The 25,300-nt window shown below is 41.5% G+C and overlaps 1 protein-coding gene across 1 annotated transcript; it reads right to left on the bottom strand.

Moving 5' to 3' along the window:
- Positions 1 to 3,284: 3,284 nt before the first annotated feature.
- LOC115796064 (major facilitator superfamily domain-containing protein 6) lies at positions 3,285 to 22,867 on the bottom strand. Its single transcript, XM_030752293.1, has 7 exons — positions 22,584 to 22,867; positions 19,637 to 21,155; positions 14,139 to 14,236; positions 11,618 to 11,779; positions 11,328 to 11,426; positions 8,675 to 8,961; positions 3,285 to 4,234 (listed from the first exon to the last, which is right to left on the bottom strand). Exons 2-7 carry the CDS (start codon positions 21,151 to 21,153, stop codon positions 4,016 to 4,018), a joined length of 2,382 nt encoding a protein of 793 aa, XP_030608153.1. The 5' UTR covers positions 21,154 to 21,155; positions 22,584 to 22,867; the 3' UTR covers positions 3,285 to 4,015.
- Between the last annotated feature and the right edge of the window lie 2,433 nt (positions 22,868 to 25,300).

The following is a 25,300-nucleotide window of genomic DNA, read 5'->3' as shown; positions in this document are numbered from 1 at the left end:
TGAAACTGTTGCTGAGCTGGAGAGCTCCTTCAGTGACAGACTGCTGCATCCTAAATGCACAAAGGAGCGTTACCGCAGATCCTTCCTCCCAGCAGCTGTAAGACTTTATAACCATCACTGCTCCCAACAAAAACCACAATAGCCTACACAATGTAGGATAATATATAATATACTGTAAATAGTCCGGCCTGTTAAGGTTCAACACACAGGCACATCATGTACATTGTATATAGTGTTATTATTAGTAGTATTAAGGTTAATATTGTTTGTTGATTCTATATATATTCTTTTCTTAATAGTGTGAATTATTATATCTTTATTTATATTTATAATAACTGCGGCTGCTGTTACACCCAAATTTCCCCTCTGTGGGACAATAAAGGCTGTTTCTTCTTCTTCTTCTTCTTCTTCATTACAATACCATTAAAATCAGCAATAGATCAGAGTATGTTTAAGTTTAGATCTTGAAAGCTTTCCATGTCCCAGTATTGCTTTATAGATAAAAATATACCAGTGCAGGTTTTGTGAGAATTCAGTGACGACTGACCTGCCAAATCATAAAGAATTTACACCGCAAACTCAATCAGAACCGAAAAGACTACGAAGGTTTTAGCTTTAAAGAAGACAGTAAACTTTGTTTTGTGTCCATTTAAAACCAGTTCTTGCACTACTAAGTTCTTACACTGCCTGCGCCGTAAAGGAAGCGGGAGTATAAATGACAGTATCATCAGCATAGAGGATTTTTGTTTTTATGTCCTTTCAGAATATTAAGCTTGGACTCCAGCATTGTCCAGGTGCTGGAGCCTCTCAGAGGACTGTTTCTGTACATGACTGCTCATTTTCCCCTAATCCATATGTAGCAGCTGTATGCTGGTTTCTACAGGTTGAAGAACATCAGGAATCATCATCTGCATTTATTCTCTGTAAAAGTAACAACTGTTAAACAAACACAGAACAAACCCTTTACAGCTTTTTTTTTCTGTCAAAAATGACAAAGACTACCAAAATACCTTTACAGTAGCTATGGTAAAAGCAAAATGAAAATGTGGTTCATACTCATTCATTCAAAATGTAGTGTCTTTACTAAATGCCTCACTCTCCAGTTACATATAAATATAACCATGTCTTCAGATGAATATAGGGCTTATTTTTGTGTTAGGCTGCTCATTCATTACAGTTCTACCATTAAAAAGATGAAACTGGCCTCCCAGATTAAAAAAACAGACCAAAAAACTGACATCACTTTCAATGTTTTTCATTCTTTTTTTTTTTAAGTCCTTTAATTGTCCACACATCATTACAGTAAACAGAACATCTTTATTTTTAAGGCTTTCCTACAGAGACGGCACAAAAACACTCAATACTGGGAAATATTTGGCGTGAAAATCAAAGGCAGGAAGCAGAGCGCATGTCAGCCATTGGCAGTGTAGTGTAGCACAGTAAAGGGGTCTTTGCTTGACATCTCATCATAAGAAGTTAGAATAATGATGATGATTAAGAGGTTTAAAGAGGCACTTCATCATCACAGCTCCTTCAGTGTGCTCTGATAGGAACTGACGCAGTCAGCAGTTCCTCCTGCGAGTTTTCAAAAACCTGATGTGTTTTAAAAGAAGTGACAAATTATGAAAATGGAGATGATGTAACAGCTTTAATATGGCCCTATTTCACTTTTCCTACATTTCTGTCATCTCCTGTTCCAGTGGTGAATGCTCAAAACATTTGTACAAGTAAACCCTTTGAGCCACAAGCTCTGACTTCAATATGGTGTCAATAAGAGCAGATTTCTGGGGATACACTAGGTTTGGGTCTGTGCTGCTGCAGCTCCATCCTCTGCTTGGCTTCAGATCACACCAGGAGTATTTTAGAAGCTGAGCCTTTAGCCTCTATTGATCTGATTTCTGCATCAGAGCAAAGACGCTTCTGAAATGCATCTCATGGAATCAAAGTGCCTATAAAGAGCGTATTCCCAGGTCCGACATAGGATGAACCGAGTGGCTGGACCGAGGCCCAGAATAAGATACATCAGGATTATTTTGAACCGTGATTCATCCAAAGCTACTCTAATAGAGTCTAAGAAAAAAAATATTCAGCTCATTTCTAGCTCTGCAAGTCCACCTCAAATGTACCATAACATCAAACAAATTAAATCCATTTAAGGAGAATCCCAACAGCCAGACTAGTTTTTACCAGGACATAAGCAAATGATCTGACTCTGTAAAAAAGGAAAAAACAAACAAAAAAAACTTAAATATGTAAAAATTACATAAATGAAACCAATTTTTATATATTTGTTATAAACACAGTTTTGCAGGTAGTTCATCTAACTACATATGAATACTGATTAGAACTATATTTTAATGAAATGGAATATTGGCATTGGTTAATAACACAATCTGTACTCATTGATGAATCAATCTTTTTGTACAGTTACTCTCTCCAGCTCCCTGCATTCATATTTTGGGCAGAGTCTGGGTTTCCTTCTTTAAGAGAAATGTGTGTATTTTACTGCCATTTCTGCCTATGTGATAAAAGTTTACTGTATGCCTGAACAAATTGAATAATTGCAGTCCTGGTGAGACCAAGACGTCTTTGGTGGATGCCAACAATTTTTTTTTTTTTTTTTTTTTTTTTTTTAGACGTAGGAATAATTTTACAAGTCTGAATCAAAAGAATTATCCTGATATTTTCAAGAAATATCACAAATTAATCTGGAGACCAAAGCCACCCCAAACAAACAAACAAAAAAAACCCCAACTCACATGGTGGCTGCCCCCAAAAAGAAAAAATTTTGGTGAACTTATACACCATTGAATAAATACTAAACATTTATTTACTTCTAAATAATAATAAAGTATCAATATAGAAAAGGAGAAAGCAGAAGTCATTTCCAGCTATGATGACAGGGGATATTGGAAATGGCTCCAGATCAGCAGTTATCTTTTAGAGAAACAGGCGTTTATCAGTGTGAACAGTAATGCATTAAATGGATGTATTAGTTTAACTTAAATGGGTTAAATGTCCCCAAGGAAAAAAAGCAAAAGAAAAAAAATTGATTGCTATCTGAATTTTATTCGGTTATTAAGTAATTACAGGCTGAGCAGTGTCAGGTTTCGGGGTGCATTACTTATTTTTTGCTCTTTGTCATTTTCTAACTTGTTTTGAAGCTTCTTTGTGTGCTGGGATAATATAGATGGTAGCTTTTGCCGTTTGAGGTGTTACGAATAAACCAAACTGATAATCCTAAAAGTTCTGCCGCTGCTTCAAATTAAAAGCATTCAGCTAGATAAAACTGAGAGGCTTTTATTGTGAATTAAGCTGTACACATCTGCAGCGTGGCCATGAAAACGCTCTGTGGCACATACAAGTTGAGAACCCTTGTGTTACATTACAATAAAAATCCCCACCACAAGTTAAAACCTCAGAAAAAAACCCTCAGGTACCAATAAATTCATTTGTGCTGTCGTCTAGTTAAAGCTCCGAGGTACATCATCACTTCATTTAAAAATGCACTAGAACAGTGAAAAAAGGAAAAAAAAAAAATCATGTTTTCTTCCCCCTTTTTTTTTTTAAGTAAATTAAGTTAAATAACTTAAAAAGAGGCACATTTGCAACTGAAGGAATTTCCTTCACTCCTCTGGAAGGAGTTACAGTGCACAGAAATCAGAGGTGCGTTAGGTTTACTCGCCTTCCAAATGCATTTTCAGTTTGAAACCAAAGTGCCCGCTGCAAAAACTGTCCATTAATCAAGTCTAGACACACAAAAGAAATCATTTACCTCCAGAGTTAAACCATTTCCAACATGTTGCCAGTATTAATGAATATATACACAGCAGTTTTTAGAACAGTCTGTACATACAGTGTTTATAAACTGCAAAGGAAACATTTCACCACAAAATAAGAATTTAACACTGAGCTGGACACGTGCTGACTTGTCGAGCTGTATCACTCTGCAGTAATAAAACACACTGAGATTAAAGCTCACTGTGTGCGCATTAAATTGTTTTTAAATGTACACTCAGTCTGTGTTTTCTTCTGTGAAGCCTGGGTCGTCTTTGGGCCCTCCTCCACCTGACGCAGGGTGCGTTTGGTCTTTGTCAGAGTCTGTGTGCACGGGGTGGGTGGTGTCTGCTTGCGTGGGAGTCTCCGTGGTGGATGCCGGTGGGTCTGAGCCGTCATCGCTCGAGTTACTGTGTGACGCTGCGTTGTATTCAGCCAGCGCCTGTTCACTGAGAACCTAGCAACAGGAGAAACAAAACAGTGAAGGTGGCTGTCAGGAAGCTAGTTAAACATCTGGAACAGCCACTGAGGAACAGTTTAAGTTACTTCTACCGGATTACATCTAATTGCTCCCAACAAAAGGCTAGCTGGAAAAACCTGCCTGGGCTGCTACTAGCCAGCAAATGCATGAATACAATGGTAACACTAGCTGGTTACGTAATGACAAATTAACCATGTCAAATATTTTAGAAACAAGTAACTTTCCCTGAGCTTCCTCTGCTGCTCTACTCTACTTCTTGGCTGGCTTCAGACCTCAGCTGTGTTGTCCCGCCTCCATCGAAGACGCTCTAATTCCTCAAACTATCTCGAAGGAAAATAAAGAGCCTGCATGGTTCAGACGGATGGCAGCACTCTTCCTGCTGCACGACTACAACCAAAATCTGTGTGCCTAAATTTAAAGAATTTGAACCCAACCTTAAACCTTAAGTTGGTTGATCGACGTTGTTTCTCCATTTCGCACAGATAAACTATACTCAGTGTTAAACTATGACTACAGTAGAAAACCATTTTGATCTAGAAGATCATGGTTAGAAGATGAGCCTGGTACCAAACTGTAGGTGGTACAAAAAAAAAGGAGAGAGAGAAAAAAAAAAAAAAAAAGAGACCTAGTTTTGAGCAGCCGCCTATCCCACATAATGATATGACCCTTGAAAGTTTACACAAAATGTACTTTTGAAAGTTTCTCCAGTGAATCATCAGAGAAGAGATCAAACCTCCAGGGTACCAACGCCTGTTTCTGTTCCTCTGCGTCACAGGCATTAAACTGGTGCAGTTTAGCTAATGCTGATGCTTTCCACGATACCAGACTTTGGCTTTAGATTGTGACAATTTCAACGGGCATAAAACTGATTTGGTTACAGTTTTTAAACAGGGCTTAAATGTGTAAATAATGGATAAAATAATGAAAATTAAAAAACAAAAAACAAAAATGCCTGTATGTATTTTGAGAGCCTGTAAGTCACAAAATATTCATAGTATGAAGGTAAAATTTTACATCACTTCATTAAATAGACTGAAATGAGCTTGTTTTCACTGCCAGAGGTTACTGCAGTGTTTTACACTTTCAGAAGTAATCAAAAATATGATTATATTTCTCATAATTTAATTTTTGCATATTTATTTAATTTTGCAGGTGCATAGTGGAGGGACAAACTGTTTAACTTGCGAAAAGCCATTTATTTGTAATGTTTAAATACGAGACCTTCATCTGGCAAAGAGAAACCAGCCTAAATATGAAGCAGTCACACAGCCTCTGAATACTGCACACAGTTTTAATGTATTGTGAATAAAAGGAGAAATTCAAAACATTTAAAGCAAGTTTTCCAGACATGGATTAAACCAATTCAATGAAGAGCTCCACTAAAAAGAAAAAAAAAAAGTGTAAGGTCTATCACTGGGTTTAATCCGTGTCTTGGAAACTGGCTCCATACGTAGATAATCAGAGATATTCTGCCCAAAAGTACTGTCAGATAATGGGTACCTACTGAGGCTGAATGGCCAGTGAAATAAAATGAATGAATCCAGTAAAAAAAAAAAATAAATAAAAAATCTATATATTAACGCAAGCTTTTCATCATAAAGTTAATATATATTCACCATATGTTCTTATTTTTAACATCATCATTTGTGTTCGTTTTCACAGCTGTGGGTGTTTTTTTTTTTTTAATCTGTAAAAATATTCTGTTAAAATTTTAATTTAGTGACACAAAAGCTGTTATAATTTTCAGCCTACATTTGTTAAGCAGCTTTAATAAACAAAGATCTTGTTTTTTTCCCCCTATAGGAGGAAATACTGCTCAGCAGGGCTTTTACTTTTATTATTTTATTATTGTGTTATTACTTTTATAATTCCAGCCATCCATTTTCTTCCGCTTATCCGGACCGGGTCATGGGGGCTGCAGCCTACGCAGAGAAACCCAGACCTCTCTCTCCCCCTGCCACCTCCTCCAGCTCATCCGGAGGGACCCCAAGGCGTTCCCAGGCCAGCCAGGGGATATAATCTCTCCAGCGTGTCCTAGGTCTTCGCTTTCACGCTAAGCTCTTTTCACCACGACGAATAGATACAGCATCTGCATCACTGCAGCCACAGCCCCAACCTGTCTGTCGATTTCCCCCTCCCTTCTCCCCTCACTCGTGCACAAGATCCCGAGATACTTAAAATCCTCCCCCTGGGGCAGCAACTTGTCCCTGACCTGGAGCGGGCACTCCACCCTTTTCCGGTTGAGGACCATTGCCTCAGATTTAGAGGCGCTAATTCTCATGCCAGCCGCGTCACATTTGGCTGCGAACTGTTCCACTGCGAGCTGGAGGCCACTGCCTGATGAAGCCAACAGGACCACATCAGCAGAGATGAGACTCTGAGACCACCAATGCAGAAGCCTTCCGCCACTTGGATACGCCTAGAAATTCTGTCCATAAAAATTATGAGCAGAATCGGTGACAAAGGGCAGCCCTGGTGGGGTCCAACACCCACAGGAAACAGGCCCGACTTATTGCCGGCAACACGGACCGAGCTCTCACTGACTAAACACCCCATACATTATTGTATTATTACTGTTGTACTGTGTGCACATTTACATTTATCATCCTTGGGAAATCCCACACTGTTCTACACAGTGTTGCTAACAGTGTGCTGCAGTTTTGGTGATTGATATTCTAATTGGTCTGTAACTTAGCACCAATTACCAGATTTCTGAGTCGGAGTCGTGCTCCCATTCATGTTTATGGTTATAAAAGCTAACGTTCAATCTTCCAAAACAAACGGGTGAGATCACAGTGGCTATGTTACTCACACAGGTTTTACCCCTGTACTGAAACTGTGCCTAATGTAGGCAAATGTATACAGAGAGCGCTTATCATGTACTATCTTCCTGTATTGGAATTTAAAAGAAAATAATGTATAAAAAAAAATCCTTTGTAAACAATCACTCGGCTCTTTTCTCTCACAGGTTAATAAACCACCATCAAAGTAAGACTGAAGCAGCTGCTTTATCAAGCGGAGATGATCTAAATACCTCATCAGTGATCAGTTCCCAGCCACGAATGCAGATCTCTGACCCCGCCCACAGAGGGTGGGGTTGGAGGTGACATCACCGGGGAGTAACCCATGCAGGCAAGCGCCTCACATGACGTCAAGAGTCAGGTGTGGGCGGTTCACAGACACACAAAGACGTACACATGCATGTACATGCCCGCAGCCCCCCCACACACACACGCAGGTATGGTTAAGTCACTATTATCACCACATGCATGAAAAGACAACACATGCATACAGAGGAAACCCGGAACACCCCCACCCCACTCGTTCACTCACTCACTCACACGCACACACACACAGAGTAGTTTTCCATGAAGCTTTGCACGCTACACTGTCTCACCTTTCTTCAGAGAGTGTGTGGGCAGCCAGTCAGAGGAGGAAGTGTCAGATTAGTGAGTTAAAGCATGAAGAGGAGACATTTCAGACACAACAGATGGAAACAGTGAGTTAATATTACATGACACCCATTTATACAGCAGTTACACCAGCATGTGGCTATCTGCAGTAACTGCAAGCACTAAGTTCATCTAAAATTACACATCATGTAGATAAATCATAAATCAAAAGTGTTCTGTGATTTAAACTGGGCCGATGTGTGTAACTGATTGAGCTCGATTCTGGGTGTTTCTGTACTTTTTCTTGATTTTTTCCCTCCTGTTTGGACGACTAGTGAATCCATCAGCAGGAAATCCCTATTACCAGACAGGTTGGCTACTAATTTTAGATTTTTCCCTGGAAGTTCCAGTCTGACCGCTTTCACTACAAAAAGCAAGCGTCAGCTGTTGAGACAGGAGTTGATGCTTGTCTCATTTTCATCTGATAACATTTGGTTCTGATTCTGACATTTGGCTATGCTGAGTTAAGGATTTTGACACAGACTTGCTTCCCCGCAGCCCTCCAAAAAACCCAACAGCGTGTAGCTGATGGTGATGATGCTATGTGTAGGTAGGATTAGCATGCTGGTTGAAAAATGTGCTAGAATAGGAGTGGAGCTCGCCAGCGACGGGAAAAAAGATGGAAAATAAGAAATAAATAAGCGTGAAATGGTTAGACGGGCTGTTCTCTCTAAGCCAGTTTGCTCATGAGATTTTAAACACGTAGACACACTTGTTTAAAAGTCACACTGTTAAACTTTTATATAACTTAATCCTATTGGATGAGATTTTTTCATAGCCTGATGAAAATAATGAAAATCCTTCTGGTTTAATTCCAGAAGATCAGTTCCAAAACTCAAACTGATTTTTGGTTTCATGTGCTGACACAGCTACTGTGCACTCTCTCACTGTGTGGACACACTATGGAGGACAAACAAACTCTCTTCAGCTACTTGAACATGCTCTGAAACCTGAGTGTGTTCACCTGCGCAGGATGAGTCTGCTGAACGCTGCTCTTCGCCAGGTTCATCACCTCTTTGATCTGAACAAAGGCGAAGGCGATTGCGACCCAGGGGCCACCGGAAAGCACCCAGGCCGGCCTGTTTAGGTCCTCCTGATCCTCCTGATGTTTGGTCTTCCTCACTGGCAACACGGCAGCCTGCCGCACCTGGGCCGGGCTGTCGGAGGGGGAGTGGCTCTGCACCAGGTCAATGGTGGCGATGGGGACTGGGCTGGAGGGGACTGGGATGTTCTCTGCCAGCATTTTGTCACCTGGAAGAAAGTGACATGAGAGGAAACATGAAACGACGGGCAGAAAATTTGGTGCAGATGCATCATCTCAGAAACGGCTGCAACAATTCATCGAGTAACTCAAATAACTTGATTATGAAAAACCCTCGACAAATTTCACACACATTTGCAACTAAAAACAGACCCACACACACACATCGAAGTGCAAAGAGGTGGAGCCGTTACTGAGACTGAGCTCAGGTGGAGTGGAGAGCAGTTGTTCCTGTAATCACCATTAAAACCTTCACTGGGAAAAAGCTGCCAGGAGTCCATCATGAGACCACCTGCTCAACAAGCTCCAATGAGAAGAAAAGCGAACTTTGTAGCTGCTCCATCCACCACCGTTTGTTTTACACAGGGAGCCACCCGGCTTTCTCTAAAATGGAAACCAACCTGCAGCTCATTAATAAGAAAAGCATTTTTAATTTGATTAATCAATGGAACAATCAAGTAATCAAATTAAAAATACTCGATTACTAAAATGATCAATAACTGCAGGTCTAATCTTAGGTATTACAGAGTTCATATCAGTTTTTCATATTTTGGACCAATTTTATGTAAATTCCCATTTTTAATCACAAAGTTAAGTGATGCGCAGTCAATGTGATTGTAAACAACTCATGAATAAAAAGGATGAGTTGTCTCAAAAGTCCTCCTCTGGTTTGTGTATTTCAGTTGTGCAGACGCTCCCACAAACGAAGGCATTTAAGGAATCGAGACATCCTTTAACATGGCGTACCGAGATTAATATAACAGCCAGGAGGACAAAGAAAACGAGGAGGCAGAAATTAGAAAAGCATATCACCGCCCCAGGGAGCTCTGGGTCAATCCTGCGGTCTCTTCACTAGACGTTTAAAACCTCCTCGGCCGACTCTGAGCCCCTCCCCCTCTCTCTACAGCTGAGCTGGGCCACCCTACAGAGGAAGCTCATTTCCACTGTTTGTATCTGAAGTCTCATTCTTTCTGTCACTGCCCAGAGCTCATGACCATCGGTGAGGGTTATCATGCAGACTGATTGGTAAATCAAAAGCTTTAAACTCCATCACAGCTCAAATGTCTGTAAAACTGCCCTGGCTGCACCAATCCACCAGTGCACCTCGCGCCCCGCCTTCCCATCACTCACAAACATCCTGTGACACTTGAACCCAACCCAGAGGGAGAAATCCAGGAAAGGCAGCAGGAAAAACAAAACAAAACAAAGGATAATAGAAAACAAGGGTGTGAGCTAATCCACGGGAAACAAAATCAACAGTCACGATCAGCTCAAAAATATCAACAAGAAGCACGGCTTTTTGTCTACAGCAGATCATGGCTTTCAAACGTGATTTTAGCTTTAATTTAGCCTTTATTATCCATCCATCCTCTTCCACTTATCCTGTTCAGGGTTGGGGTGGGGGTGGGGAGCCTATCCCAGCTGACACAGGGTGAAAGGCAGGGTACACCCTGTACAGCTTGCCAGGGCCAACACAGAGGCAGACAACCATTCACACCTATGGGCAATTTAGAATCACCAATTAACCTAACCCCAGTAACTGCATGTCTTTGGACGGTGGGAGGACGCGCACACAGTCACGGGGAGAACATGCAAACTCCACACAGCGAGGCGCCCAGGCCGAGATGGAATCAAACCCGAACCATCTAAATGTCCTTCTAGCTGTGAGGCAGCAGTGCTAACCACTGCACCACCGTATTGCTTGCCTTTATTATGACATTTTTAATAACATTTGTCACTGTTTGAAAAGAGTGGACACAGCGTGGAGCTCCGCATGCTTGATTTGGCTGATCCCCTCTCTGATGCAACCTCAAAGTGACGCGTCTCTCCTCCTGGGATCAGACCAGGGATCTGGATATATGGAGCAACTTCTTCTAAGTGTAAATAAAGTGCAACACAACAAACTCGAGCAAGCCACATTTTTCCGATCAGACACGGGATGAAGGAGGATGATGGGGATAGATGCTGACAAATCCTAACAGCTGATTCTTCGTTTTATGCGTCCTCCTATTGATTATACTAGAATGTGAGCAGTGAGTTGAACAGATTATGAAAACTGAAGAGTCTTCTGTCAGTTTAATCAATTATACTCATTGTTTAAGCTTTGGACTCGAGCTCTGTATTATGGATGATCTGTGCTCTTTTCTGCTCACAAACACAAATTCATCCTGCAGCTAAAAATGAGCATCAGCTCATCTGGATCTGCTCATTCTTCTTATTAGACCTGCTTTATTTTCTTTGTTTATTTCAGAAACTATAAACTTGTGATCCAATTATCCACAGTAACATATAAAACAGGCTTAATCTGCATATCTGTCATCTTGTTTCTTTGAATATTTAGATGCATTTCTCCCACCTTTCCCTTCAGTATCTCGAGTCAAACACTGGATAAAGGAGAAGATGAGGAGGATGACGAGGGAGGCCATGCCGATTCCTCTGAACGTCTCTGCAGCACCTGCAGAGCAAACGGGGAAAACATCAGCGAGATGAACTCGTACTTCTCCTGGAAATATTTTTCATACCTGGAAGCAGCCCAAACAAAACCATTTAACCCCCCCAAACCTCCACCGATCGCCATTTTCACTGCGCTCAAACATCAGCCAGTGCGCTACTGGGCGATTTCTGCCTCACACTCTCGTTTCATACCAAAATAATTGACGAACACTCCTCCGACCATGGCTCCGCAGCCACGGCCCAATCCGAGGTGCAGGCCCTGCAGGATTCCCTGCGCCGAGGTCCTCAGAGCCGGTGGGACAGCGGCGCTCAGGAAGGAGATACAAGCTGCCCAAACTGAGGCGTGAGTCACACCTGAAGGACGCACAAAGGGCAGACAGAGGGGTCACAGCTGAAGCAGGATTCAGAATAAACTCAAGTATAGCATGTTTCTGTAAGTTATCTTAAGCATGCTGGAATTTGTTGGGTTTTTTTTAAAAAGCAGCCAGATTTTCAACTTAAAAGCACTTTTTTAAACATTCAATCACAACAGAGTTAATCTACACTACAAGGTTAAAAAGGCACCGTTTAAGCTATGTTAGCACAATATTGAGTTATATAATTATACAGAGTTACATGCAATTATCAAGAGAACATTCTTGACTGTTATTAGTTACATTAATCTAAGCAGGTTTACATATGTAAACCAAATCTATTTGAGTTGCAGTTTATGAGTATATTAAACTTGATTTATTCATAGCAGAGAGAGTTTAAAATAGCAGCCCCTCCATACTACTCCATGCTATCATGGTTTGCATTTGTGTACTTCAGAACTACCTTTTTTCTTTTTAAAAAATGAAAGCCTCCTCTTAGACGAAGGGCGGGGAGGTGAACCGGCTCTCTGCGCTGCCTCCAAATTCCCGTCAGGAGTCGTTAACCTGCAGTTTCACACATACAGTGCTGCTGACCGATGAAAACCCTGCTTTTTGTGCAGTGCGAGGTCAAAGGGTCGCAACTAAAATTCTTTTCTTTTTTTTTTTTAAACAGTGTTCTTTGCGATGACTGTTTATCGATTATATATCTAAAACTAATAAAAAGAAGTGTGTTTTGAGCAATAAATAAGTTCTCAGTCACGTTTACAAGCAACCGTTTGTGGCCTTCAGGGACTGAATGAAGGCTGACATATACCATATACTTAATTTACCTGCACCGACAGTTTCATTTTCTCCCCTCAGCTCAGCTTCCTGTCTACAGACCTAAACATAAGGCGTCACGTGACCACAGCTTACTGTAAATTAAGTGCTTGAGGTAAAAAACAGGCTGCCTCGGCGCTTCCTGTTTTCAGACCGCAGGTATTACAAACGCCGAATACACTTTGAGACTTTTTCATCGTGTCACTGCCCAGCGCAACGCTGTCAAAACAGGTCGAGTGCTCAGAGCTGAAGCTCCAGCGTGGCTTCCACTTGTTTACTCTGTGAGGCGTCGGTGTTTTCTCAGGGCGGGTGTCTCGTGCAAACCAGTCAGGCTCAGACAGCAGATGCTCCCTACTCATGTCTACACCGTGGCTTTATTAGCTGCATTTCTCACCTTGCTTTACACTGCTTAAATAAAGTCACAGATACTTAAAAAATATTAATAAACAGTGCCAATATTCACTAATATTAAACTACAGCATCTGATAATTCTGCAACAATATTTTATTTTGTCAGCCTGTATAAAAGTTTATGCATCAGGTAAATTAAATGTTTCCCTTAGATTAATATGGGAGGATGTGAGAAAATATTTATGACTACTAAAAATTCGCTGCCATAATATAAAGCAGAAAAAAAAATAGAAATATATATTAAAAAAAACAGAAAATAAAAATTAACAGTAAAAATAAATATATAAAAAATAAATAAAAACTAAAATAAAAAAGTATAAACAGAAAACCCACAAAGATAGAAAATCAAAGTAATAAAAATACACAAAAAGTATAAAAATACAAAAATAAAAACATAAAACTTACACAAAGTTAAAAAAAAGAAAAAGTCTGAAACTGATATTGTTTTCGGTGTCTAAAATCCACACTGCTGCAGACCGTGGCTTTATTTTCCACTCACTGTGAATCAGAAACCAAGTGAGGACTGTGAAATGGTTCTTACTGTAAACACCAGAATAAAAGATGGAAAAGGGGTTAATGTAGCTTCCTGTAAACTGCAGCAGCTCCTGCTCGTAAACAGGACCTATGAAATCATGTTTTCACTGTTTTTTCTTTATTTTATTTTTGTTTTGATAAAGCTGTTACTTTCATAGAGATTGTTAAAATAGTGACACAAGGTTTGCAAGTTTACATTTTACTGATTTATGACTGAGTAAGAAGTTTAATGATTTTTCTTTGATCTTAAAGTCCTTGATCAGCCTGCACGAGTCCTTACTTAGTAGGTTTCTCTGTTATTACCCTATCTGCATGTTGCAATGCTGCCACAATACAGGAAATAACCCGACAGAGTAGTATAGGTCACGTTGTGAAGAGTCTGAGCCGCTTCACTTCATAAACTGAATTCTTTCTAGTATTTTACGGCTTTCTGTCATCTGCTGCAGCCCTGACGGCCTTCTACTAACCAGCAGATCCCTGCAGGAAGAAAAGCGCTGCCTGATAAAGCGCCCTGCTGGACAAACAGTCACTTCCTGTCCTGCCCTCCCTCCTGGGTCCTAGAGTCCCAAATCTCCCTGCAGACAGAGAAAAGGTTACCTTGAAGAATCTCCATGGGCAGGACGGTCCAGGCGTTCTGCAGGTAGGAGATGTACAGGTAGCGAGCTGTGTTACAGGCCAGGCCGATGTACAGTACTCTAAGGAGGAAAGAGAAGTATGTGATTTATTTCAATTACTAACCCAATCCTGAGCTGTTTTCTTTGATTTTAATTAAATATGAAGCTAAAAGTGTGTAATTTTCTCAGATTTAGGACATTTCTGATGACATTTGTTAAGACATTTGGGTGATTTGCATCGCCTGGTTCAAAATAATTCAAAAATAACAGGAAATCCTTATAACAGCTTTCCAAATACCAAAGAAATGTCTTTTTATCCTGTAAACATGCAGTTTGTTTATTAAACAACAATATTTAGGGCTTTTTAAGTGTTACTGACTTTCTTTATTGGGGCAATTAAAATAAAAATAAATTCAATATTTATTTAACAAACGTTAAATTGTCTGCAAGCACTGCTGAAAAACATAAAGATTAAAACTGACACTGAACAGCTGAGCTCGAGGGTTCATTTGTAAACTGGTAAAAAGTCTTGAAGTCGGCTGACCGAATTATTCTGGGGGTTTTAGTCACAGCTTCGGGTAATTTGCTGCTACAAAAATAGGAAATATATTTTAGTTATGAGCTTATAACTCAATGTTTTATCTGTTCTGCTTCTTCTGTGGTGTTCGTGAGTGTTGTGCTGCTTTTTCGAGAACAATACAGTACGACACACCCAGAGTTCATCACGTGCATAGCCAGGATCATTTTGTTTGTTCATCTGCACAAGCCTTACTGAACACACACAGACACACAGAGTGATTTGGGTGTATGAACAGAACGAGCTCTAAAAGCTCTCTTACTGAAAACAAAGTTTCTTTAAAGGGAAAAGTGATGATGTCAGCATTTCCCACTGATGATAAACAAATGAGAGACACTTGCTAACTGAAGCGACTCAAACCTGAAAAAGTGTGATGCAGACTGTCTGCCTTCAAAATAAAAGCTGTGCCTTTCACATTTCAAAAGGCACAACTTTTACTTTGAAGGTGGACAGTCTCTTTATTGGTTGTGCAGTTTTTGCAGACAAGCTGGTGTCTTCCATACAAACTACGGGCAACTGCGGCAATCTTCTAGCAACCAAAGCAAGTATTGCAGCACCCTCTTTGAGCCCAATATTACCTAGAGAGAGCAAGCAACCTCCCACAACCCCCTGCCAACAAGATTTTAACTTTACTTCTCACGCTCCTGAGACATAAATGATAATCAGCCCTTGCTGCACTGGTGCAGAACGACTGATCGATGTCCGACCCGCTTCTTTCCCTCTCTAAGAGCTTAGAAACTCTGACTAGTAAGAAGACAGGCTTCAAAGACGTGAACTTGAATGGATTCAAACATGGACATGTAGCTAAAAATGTAAATCTGCATCACTGACAAAGAGAAAATACAACCATGTTATAGATAAAACACAGACTGATGCAAGACCTGCAGTCAAAAGTGCATAAATCTACCCCATGGTAAGAATGGATTATTTAGAAATATGAGTTTTAAGCTGTCTTCAAGCTGATCTAACCTAAAAAATATTTAATTAGTTACAACAAAGAAAACAGAAACTTTCAAAATAAAAAGCTGGAAGTAAAAAGTCCATCTAATGGAGTCTTTACAGACAGACAGACTCAGTTAAATGTTACACAGAGCACATCAGAGGAGCAGCAGATGGTCTCTCTGCTAGGTTGGTTAACACATTAAACCTGCAGCCTAAGGTGACTTATTAACATACTCTCATCAGTTACTATAAAAACAAGTGAACACCAGAGAGGAAGCTGCTGCTCAGATGCTGCTGTGAAGCAGGAAGTGTGTTTGCAGGAGAGTCACATCCTGAGTTTCATAAGTGAGATGAAGCTGCATAAAACTGTGACAGCCCATCCCGGGCTGTGTGTGTCTGGGTGTGCCGCAGAACCTGAATACACACCGAGTCATGAAATCATTAACGTGGGTTAAAGGGACCTGACAGCTTGTGGGCCTAAAAGTGCTGTAAATGTCCTCTAACGCAAAAGCACGCTGTTAAAAACAGGTGAAATGTTCTTGTTGCTTTAAAATTCCTAAATGTTTATTGATCCGGAGATCAACAGGTATGGAATCACCGCCTACTGGCAAGTCAGCTCTCCAGAAAATGGCGTCAGCATTCCTGGAAGATCCCCCAAAACTCTGCGGGGAGAGCAGGAGGGTCTGAAGCATCTAAAATCTTTGGTTTCCCTGATGAGCATCAGTAATAAATACAGATTCTTGACTTAGCAAACTCTTTTACAACTATGTTGTGTTTCTATAAGCATTCATCTATGATCCTAAAACAGCACACCTACACAAATGTGTACATAGACTAAGCCTATGTTTGAATTCAGTTTTTATTTTTAATCTTTACTCTCGGACTCTCGGACTCCCGGACCATCAGCACTGGCACTCCTCAGGGCTGTGTCCTCTCTCCTCTGCTCTTCTCCCTGTATACCAACTGCTGCACCTCTGACCACCAGTCTGTCAAGCTTATTAAGTTTGCAGACGACATGACTCTCATCGGACTCATCTCAGACGGGGACGAGTCGGCCTACAGGATGGAGGTCAAACGTCTGGCGTCCTGGTGCAGCCACAATAACCTGGTACTGAACGCCCAGAAGACAGTGGAGATTATAGTGGACTTTAGGAAGCACACAGCCCCTCTACCCTCCATCATCCTGACTGACACCCCCATCACCACAGTGGACTCTTCTCGCTTCCTGGGAACTACCATCACCCAGGACCTCAAGTGGGAGCCCACCATCACCTCTGTCATCAAAAAGGCCCAGCAGAGGATGTACTTCCTGCGGCAGTTGAAGAAATTCAACTTGCCAGCAAGGACCATGGTGCAGTTCTATACTGCCATCATTGAGTCCATCCTCACCTCCTCCATCACTGTGTGGTACGCTGGAGCCACCACTAGGGACAAACAGAGACTACAGCGCGTTGTGCACTCTGCTGAGAAGGTGATTGGCTGTAACCTCCCATCTCTCCAGGACCTGTACACCTCCAGGACACTGGGGCGTGCAGGTCGGATCACAGCCGACCACTCTCACCCTGGGCACAGACTTTTTGACCCTCTCCCCTCAGGCAGGAGGCTACGGTCCATACGGACCAGAACCTCCCGCCATAAGAACAGTTTCTTCCCCTCTGCTGTTGGACTCATGAACAATTACCCTAAGACTGTTACCACCACCCTCCACAAACGCTGATGACCCTATGTCTATGCACCTGTCTGACTGCACTGATGTACATATTAGTGGAATATAGTCTACATTCTTCTATCTTTTAATTAGTCTCTGCACTGTATATTTTGTAATTTTGTAATATTGTGCTATAGTTATAGCTCTAATATCTCTGTATATTTGCAATTTGTATACTTGTATATTGTCTTATAGTTTTTATACTTATTTGTTTTTTTCTGTAAGCACGAAGTACCGCAGCAATTTCCTAATGCTGTGAACCTGTTCACCCATATGGCAATAAAAAACCTTCTGATTCTGATTCTGATTCTGAAACCCTTAAACAGCTCAGAGTCTGCAGCTGAGAGAATAAAAACAAACTGCCAGGAGCAGATTACGTTCAGCGTGTCAGTTTAAAATAAGCTGGAAGCTCCTCGTTCTCACCGAGTCGTTTATTTACAGCATGTTTTAAGCATAATATAGATTCTCTGCTGGGGGGGTGGGGGGTATGTTTAATATATGCAGTTTGTTAAGCTGTACTTTAATAAAACCACTGAATGAAATGCAAACTGTGTGTCTCATTGTCAGGAAAAAGTGTGTGTATTAATTTGGTGATTTAGAAAATAGAATGATGATACTTGATTCTAATTTGCTGCTTAGGTCTCTTTTACACTGCTGGGAAATCAGATCAAAATTAAATTCATTTTGATTTGCTGATAGACTTAAGTCATTTCCACGTCTCCTTTATCACACTGTGGGACAGTAACCTAAATAAATCCTAAGTGACCTAAATAAATCCAAATAACAGAAAGATACCCTGGGTATGTTGAACATGCTTCGTAGAATAGGGCCCGGGCCTCTAAATGTAAAACAGAGGACAGAAAATACTCTACGTTTAACACCAGTGAAAAGGTGCTCATCATTAATTATTCAGTTAAATTATAAATCTCCTACAGCTTCTTTGACTGCCTCATTTTGCCTGAGTAATAGCTGAAAGCTCCCAGCCAGCGGTGGCTTCCTACAAAGCTTTTGATTAATGCGAGGAACAGAAATATCAGCCTGCAGGTGTATTTATTAAGCACTTTAATTAAACTCGCTCCATCTTTTCCCTTCGCCTCGTGTAGACTCTGGAGCTCTTTGAAAGTCGACAGCGGAGATGGATCTCTGAAATCTAACCCCTCGCTCTCAGATGTCGGAGCGGCCTGAAGGGCCTGGCCCTGAATTCAATGACAGCATTGTCCCGAAGAGGCGCACAGCTCTGACACCAAATACAGCCAGGCAGTGACTGAACTGTGTGGACCCACATTTAATGGGATGAATACAGAGTTTAAATGGTTTATCAAGAGTTTCCACGCCAGGTTTGCTGCTTAGGACAGGACGCTTACAAATGTAGGAGGAAAATCTGGAGTGGGGAGGGTTATGTTTTTGGTCATTTATTTGAGAAGATGGAAGGATTTTTCAACTGCTTTTGAGAGATTTCTTTGATTTGCTCTTGTGGGACAGTTAGGTCAGAGGCAGGTGGACATGAGGAAAAACAAAATAATGCCCCAGCATCCTGTTATTTTAGATAGATTGCCCATTTTCTCATGTTTAATATTAAGTTAAGCAATGATTTACAGGGGCTGTGGAGAGGAATGAAGTATATATATATCTGAAGTATCCTGGATATTGTCAGCTTTGGTAACACAGATGAAGCGGCTCTTTATATAACACAGAAGGAGAGAGCGCACTGTGTATCTGAGGGGGGAACGTAACTTATGTGAAGCCTGACAGCATGATAGTAAAATACCAAACTCCTCATTAATTAATTATTACCAGACTATCTGTTGCTGTGTTTTGTTAGTTACTAAATAAGGTGAGATACTGGATCCCAGTGACTATTAAAACAAAAATATCTGTGACAAAACAATGACTGTTAGGTTTAATTAAAAGTAGTTCCAAGTAATTGTGATCATCAAACAACTTTAATGAACGTCCACACAGGAAGCAGCTAGGAGTGATGCTGCAACCACACAATGTCAGCGATACAGGGCAAAATAACCGCTGGTGACGCAAAGTGGGCACGTCCCAAGCTAACTTCTCAACTTTGAGGTGACTGACTGAAGCAACAACCAATGAGAGTGAAGGATACAGCTGATAGACATATGAAGGGGTTGGTAAATATGTTAAAGGGTTACCTAGGCAACTGGAGCTCGGAGCAACCAACCATCAGCATGATGAGCAAATCTCTTTAAATACAGGAAGGCCTTTAGTGCTCTGTAGCATTTGTTCTTACCTGATGTGGCCCACAAGCTCAATGAACTTGTGGCTGGTGAAATACGCAGCGAGCTCTGAGATGTGGCTGAGGACTGAGCACACCCCAAACAGCGTGGTCGTCCCACCCAGGTCCTCCAAGTGCCAGTACAGGAAGCTGAAGACAAAGCCGTAGCCGAAGCCCATGAACCAGGCGACAAAGAGGACGGAGCTGTAGCGCACGCTGCACAGCAGCTTCAGAAGGTCACTGTAGCGGAACCCCTGGGTGGCGTCGAAGCTGCTGGGAGTCTGGTCTGAAGAGTTAGACTCAGTCTCAGGGCTCGCAGAGTCCTCCACCACCTCTGGAACTTCCTGCCTATATTCGCCACCTTTCTCAAAGTAAAACTGGGTGGCCACAATCAACGCTACACCCATCAGTACGCCAAAGACAATGAAGGCGAGTTGGTAGTTGTGAAGGCGATAATCGGGCGGGATACAGTCGCCATCGATCTTCACGGTGATGTGCGTGTGGTCAATCCAGATTCCCACCAACAACATGGCCAGACCCCAACCCAGAGAGCCCCACATCCTCTGTAGGCCATAACGGTCACGGGCTTTACCGAGGTACTGCAGGGTGACGGTGTCCACGATGGTAATGGCAGGGGCGCTGAAGAACTCGCCCACAATGATGACAAGCAAGATGAGCAGGAAAATGGACTCTACCTGGTCCCTGTTGTAGACGATCTGGGTCTCTTTCTTGGGGTTTGGTGCGTTAACTGTCGTGGTGGTCGTGGTGGTGGTCTGCTGTGTGGTGTTTGGTGTGAGCTGGGTGGTGTTGGGTGAATTAAATTGAGGGGCTGTTTTGTTGGTGTCCACGCTGCGTTCAAGCCTGTGGAACACGCCGACGTAGGAGTCCAGGAGTTCATGAACTCCAGCGAGTTCCAGGAGGCTTCGCCGACCTCTGGTGTGGTTGGTGGAGTTGCTTGGATATGTTAAGTTCCCCTGGGGACGGATCGTCATCACGGGTGGTGGCAGCGTGGTGAGAGAATCTCCCTTTTCCTCACATTTCATCTCCGCTGGTTTGACAAATCCAATTCCGCAGTTGAACATCAACCAGCACAGAACGGAAAACAGCAACACAGCTTTTCCTTTCTTGAAACGATCGGCCACTACACCCCAGAAGGGGGCGCTGCAAAACTCAATAAAGTAGCGGATGCCAACGAGCAGCCCACTGCGGCTGGCCGACATACCAAGCTGCTTGTAGTATACGGCCAGCAGGGGGTGCAGCGATCCATAGCCGGCATAGAAAAAGAAGTAGAAGACTTTGGAGATGAGGAGGTGGCTATTGATGCGGAGGCACATCCTCTCGCAGCAGTCTATGGAATCTGGCGGTGAGGCCACCGCCTGATTGGGCGCCATCTCAGAGGGAGGCACTGGTGGCTCTGTGCCGGCCTCCTGGTGCGCCATAGAGAGTGTGTTGAAGGGTTCAGCGAGGACATACTTCCTCTTCTGCTCCTCCTCATCATCTGTCAGGATGGCAACCTTGTCGTCAGCTGCCATATCTGGAAGATAAGGAAATGAGGGTGAGAGTAATGCCACGGTAAACAAATGAGGCTAAAATCATCCCCTAACTGCTTCACTGTTAGACATCATGAATGGCTTCCTGCTAAAACACAACTTGTAACAGAAATCTGTTAACAAGATCCTGAAATAACCTGAAAGAGGAAGAGGAACATTTTAATATTTGAGATTTTAAACAGAGAAAAGAAAATTTGTGGATTACTTACACACCTATGAGAGGAAACAATGAAAAGAGCACATCTTTAATGATCACAAGGTGTCTTCTCCCTTTTCTGGGAAAGAGTTGATTACTCTAGAGACTTTCCAACATCAATACTTGTCTGAGTGTGGCATAAATCAAACAACAAGTATAAATAGATCTGCCTCGAGAGGAACATTTGGGCAGCTTTAAATATTGCAGCCATGCACAGCTGCTTTTTTTTTTTTTTTTTTTTTTTTTTTTTAAGTTAAAATCTCAGAGTAGGATTGCAGACTATTAAATTAATGATTACATCTTAAACAGAGCTCCTTATGCTAATGCACTACCGATTAATCGATGTGAACCCTAATGAACCGGTTAAATAAAGGATTTACAAACATGGTCTTCATCAAGAAATGTTTAGTGTTACAAAAACCTATTTTCAGATAAAATAAGTTTCTCAGGAACTGAACCTTGTTTCAAACTGTCTCTGGAGTCTGTTTGGTCATATAATCCAGATTAGAATGGCCTAATTGTAGTAGAGTATGGTCCAGCCCTAGCCTCACATAGTCCATATTGGGGAAAAGTAATGTAATCACCATATTTCTATGTCTAAAAGTAGCTGAAGCATTCAAATATATCAGGCTGTGTTAAAACAGTCTGTACAATCTCTAGTCCACATTAAAAGAGTCTAAAAGGACGGGTTCTTGGTAACATAATCCAGGCTGTGTAACTTCAGTGTCTGTGGATGTGCTCTAACATTCCTGATGTTTTATTTTTATACAAAGACAGCAGAGTTGGACCCCCTGAAGGTCCCTAAACCTTATTTTGAGATCCACTTGTGCACTACACAAGTGACTACATTAAAACTGGTGACTGAGCAACACTCATCAACACGGACATTTTCAGCAAACATGCGACCTCTAAAGGTCCTCAGACCCCAGTTTGGAAACCGTCCGTCTGTCAGTGATGGTCTAAGCGGAAGTATGCGTCGTGTTGAACAAAGCTACAGTTATTTTGAATTTTATTCCACAAACCAAACTCAGAGAATTTAACGGGCAATTTAAGGAAATGTTAAGGAAGTGTTGGCGCTAACCGGTTAAACAGAAAGGAAGTCTCTGAATGTCTCTAAATGTCAGGACTTCTACCATGTAACCTCAATGAAACCCTGTAACACATATGCCACAAAGATTAATGTGAAGTAAAAAAAAAGACATTTAAACGCTCTTACCTGGTCAGGTCACCGCTCCCATCAAACTATAACTGCGCAGTTTATTTTCAATTTTCTCTCTCCTCCGGCGGACATTTCTCCCCCCAAAAAACGTTTAAATTACCGCTTTTATATTCCAGACAATATTTGCAGTCTCCGATACGAGTTCACGTTTTAATTCAGACGGAATTTTTAGGTATTTTCCCGGCTCCGTCTCTCTTTGTATAGAGAACAACAGCAGCTCGTCAAACCGGAGGTTCCACCTGTCCTGAAACACAGCGGTCAAGCCTGCCATTACCGCCATGGCGGCTTCCGGACAAGACTTTCAAAATAAAACGGGCTTTTATTTGATCAGAAATTATGCAGGGATCGTTTGGGATCATTTATCTCCTCAATATAATAAATTTTCATTGAAAATCTCAGTATGTAACTACAATTTTTTCCATAATTTAGGCTGTTTATTTTCTTTACCTTTTACCATCACCTGCTCAGGTAACCCATAATTACACATTCCCTTAACGCACATTGGGACAGTATATGAAAATGACAGAACATTTTTAATGTTTAGGTGGCGCTTTAGTTAAGTAATTAATTTGAAAAAAAAATTGAAATTCAGGAAACCTTTGAATGTAGACATTAGTGAAATTAGTCTTGTGAATGTAAAAGAATAGCAGACACTTTTTACAAAAGGAAATCACAAGACTAATAATCCTGCGTTTATCTTGATTTGCTATTTTGCGTATGAAAAAAAGTCTTTGTATTTGTCAACATTTTTCCTAACCTGAAGGCACTGCTGCACGTTTAAGTTTTCATCACATCCGGTAGTTGTCAGGAGTAAATTCAGGCAACTTGACTCCACAGAGCGACTCCGCCTAAACGTCTCCAGTGCTTCAATTAAAGGGGAAACTGCTATTAATCATAGTCAAAACACACAAAAACACAACAATATTTCATTTTTAAAGAGACACAGTCAGGTCAAAGTGGCTGTACGGCTCCCTGTAGGGATATTAGCCTACAACAATAAGGCATTATTCACCATAAAGAGCAATTTGCTTCTGTATTATGGTTATTGTCAAATTATTATCTAATAATCATAGGGACAAACTCATTTTTATTACACTCACGCTCAGTTTCAGAGGGATTTCAATCACATTACTGTAATTAAACCTATAGGTTTACCCCCTTTAAGAGACTCAATTTAAATTTTGACCTGTAAAATCAGCCTGAAAAGTTCAGTGAGGGTCCCTTCATCATGACCATCAAGTGTGAAAACTGTCATATTATTTTCCTTTTCTCTCTGTGACAAAAATGCATTTGTTCAAAAAAACTGAGACAGACGATGAGGTGCAAATGAGTTTAATTAATTTCAGAGAATGAGACAGTGTGGTTTCCATCCTGTTGCACGGTACAGTCAAAACAAATGAAGCTGAGTATAACTAATGATAAATAAACAGAGACAGGAGGGTGGGGACTGTTGTTGTGAAATAAATAAAGAGCCGTAAGAGTTCCTGGAAGGTGTCATAAAGATAAACAACCAGGAAATGACAGCCCCCGCCCAGCCGCTTCAAGGAAATAATCTCAAATGTCACACAGTAATTTTCAGAGCATGAAAAGTCTGCACCTGATGAGCTGTAGGTGTCCACGCACCTGATTATCACACATTTGCTGAACTTCCTATAGAAATGTCTCAGGCTCTGATAAATGAAGCTAATGCTGAAGTGTCCTGGGCACGACCATAGGAGCTGCATCCTACTGTAGAAACCCCTAACCACCAGGAGCTAAAGGACAGAATGAGTTTCCTTGACCTACTGTTAGCTCCAGGTGGCATCTGGCTAAGCCCCAGCATGCATAAAGCCCCCCCACCTGGGTGTCCCAAAGCCAGCACCTGCATCCTAGTTGATGGGAATGAAGGCAACAACCAACAGGCTGATTGTTTGGAGGAAGTCTCACGTGGTTTAGTGAAAGTTCAATGCAACTCATGCTGCCTTCTTGGACCGTGAAGTAGGGGTTGGTGGAGCTGTGCATTTTGTTCTGGGTATGGTCCTGGGTACTTTTGAAAATATCCTTTAGCAACATCTCAAGTTTGCCACGTTATTTGATGGTGTGGCAGAAAGCAGAAAGAGGGGTGAGATATGATTACCGCTCCACAGGGAGCTACCCTGGAGGACCACCAAAACAAAAAAAACATCCAAAAAAGAATTTATGAAAGGTATTGAGATGTTAAAATCCTGCCTCCTCCCAGGTGCCAAAAACTGTAGTTCCTCCAGTGGTCGCTTGAGGCTGCTTAAAGCTTAAATTTAGCGATGTGGTAGATGCTAATAACTGGATCTCACGCCTGTGTTTGTGCTGTTGGTCCTTTTTGGGGCATTTTTTTTTTCTTTTTTTTGGGCATTTTGATTAAATGATCTATTATAAAGTAACAGTTAAAACTGTTAACTAAACACAATAATAGCTGTTAAATGGAAATGGTAGTCAGTGGTAGACACAGTGTGTCTTTTGTCCTCTCTCTCTCCTCTCAGCCCTATCTGGTCACAGTAAATGACTGCCCCTCCCTGAGCCTGGTTCGGAGGTTTCTTCCTGTTAAAAGGGAGTTTTTCCTTCCCACTGTGGACAAGTGCTTGATCATAGGGGGTCATTTTGACTGTTGGGTTTTCTCTGTAATTATTGTAGGATCTGTACCTATAATACAAAGCGCCTTGAGGCGACTGTTGTGATTTGGCGCTATATAAATAAAACTG

This window comes from Archocentrus centrarchus, chromosome 2 (assembly GCF_007364275.1).
Source record: "Archocentrus centrarchus isolate MPI-CPG fArcCen1 chromosome 2, fArcCen1, whole genome shotgun sequence".
Classification (NCBI taxonomy): Eukaryota; Metazoa; Chordata; class Actinopteri; order Cichliformes; family Cichlidae; genus Archocentrus; species Archocentrus centrarchus.
Note: the sequence above shows the minus strand (reverse complement) of the source record. Positions and strands in the feature narration are given on the sequence as shown.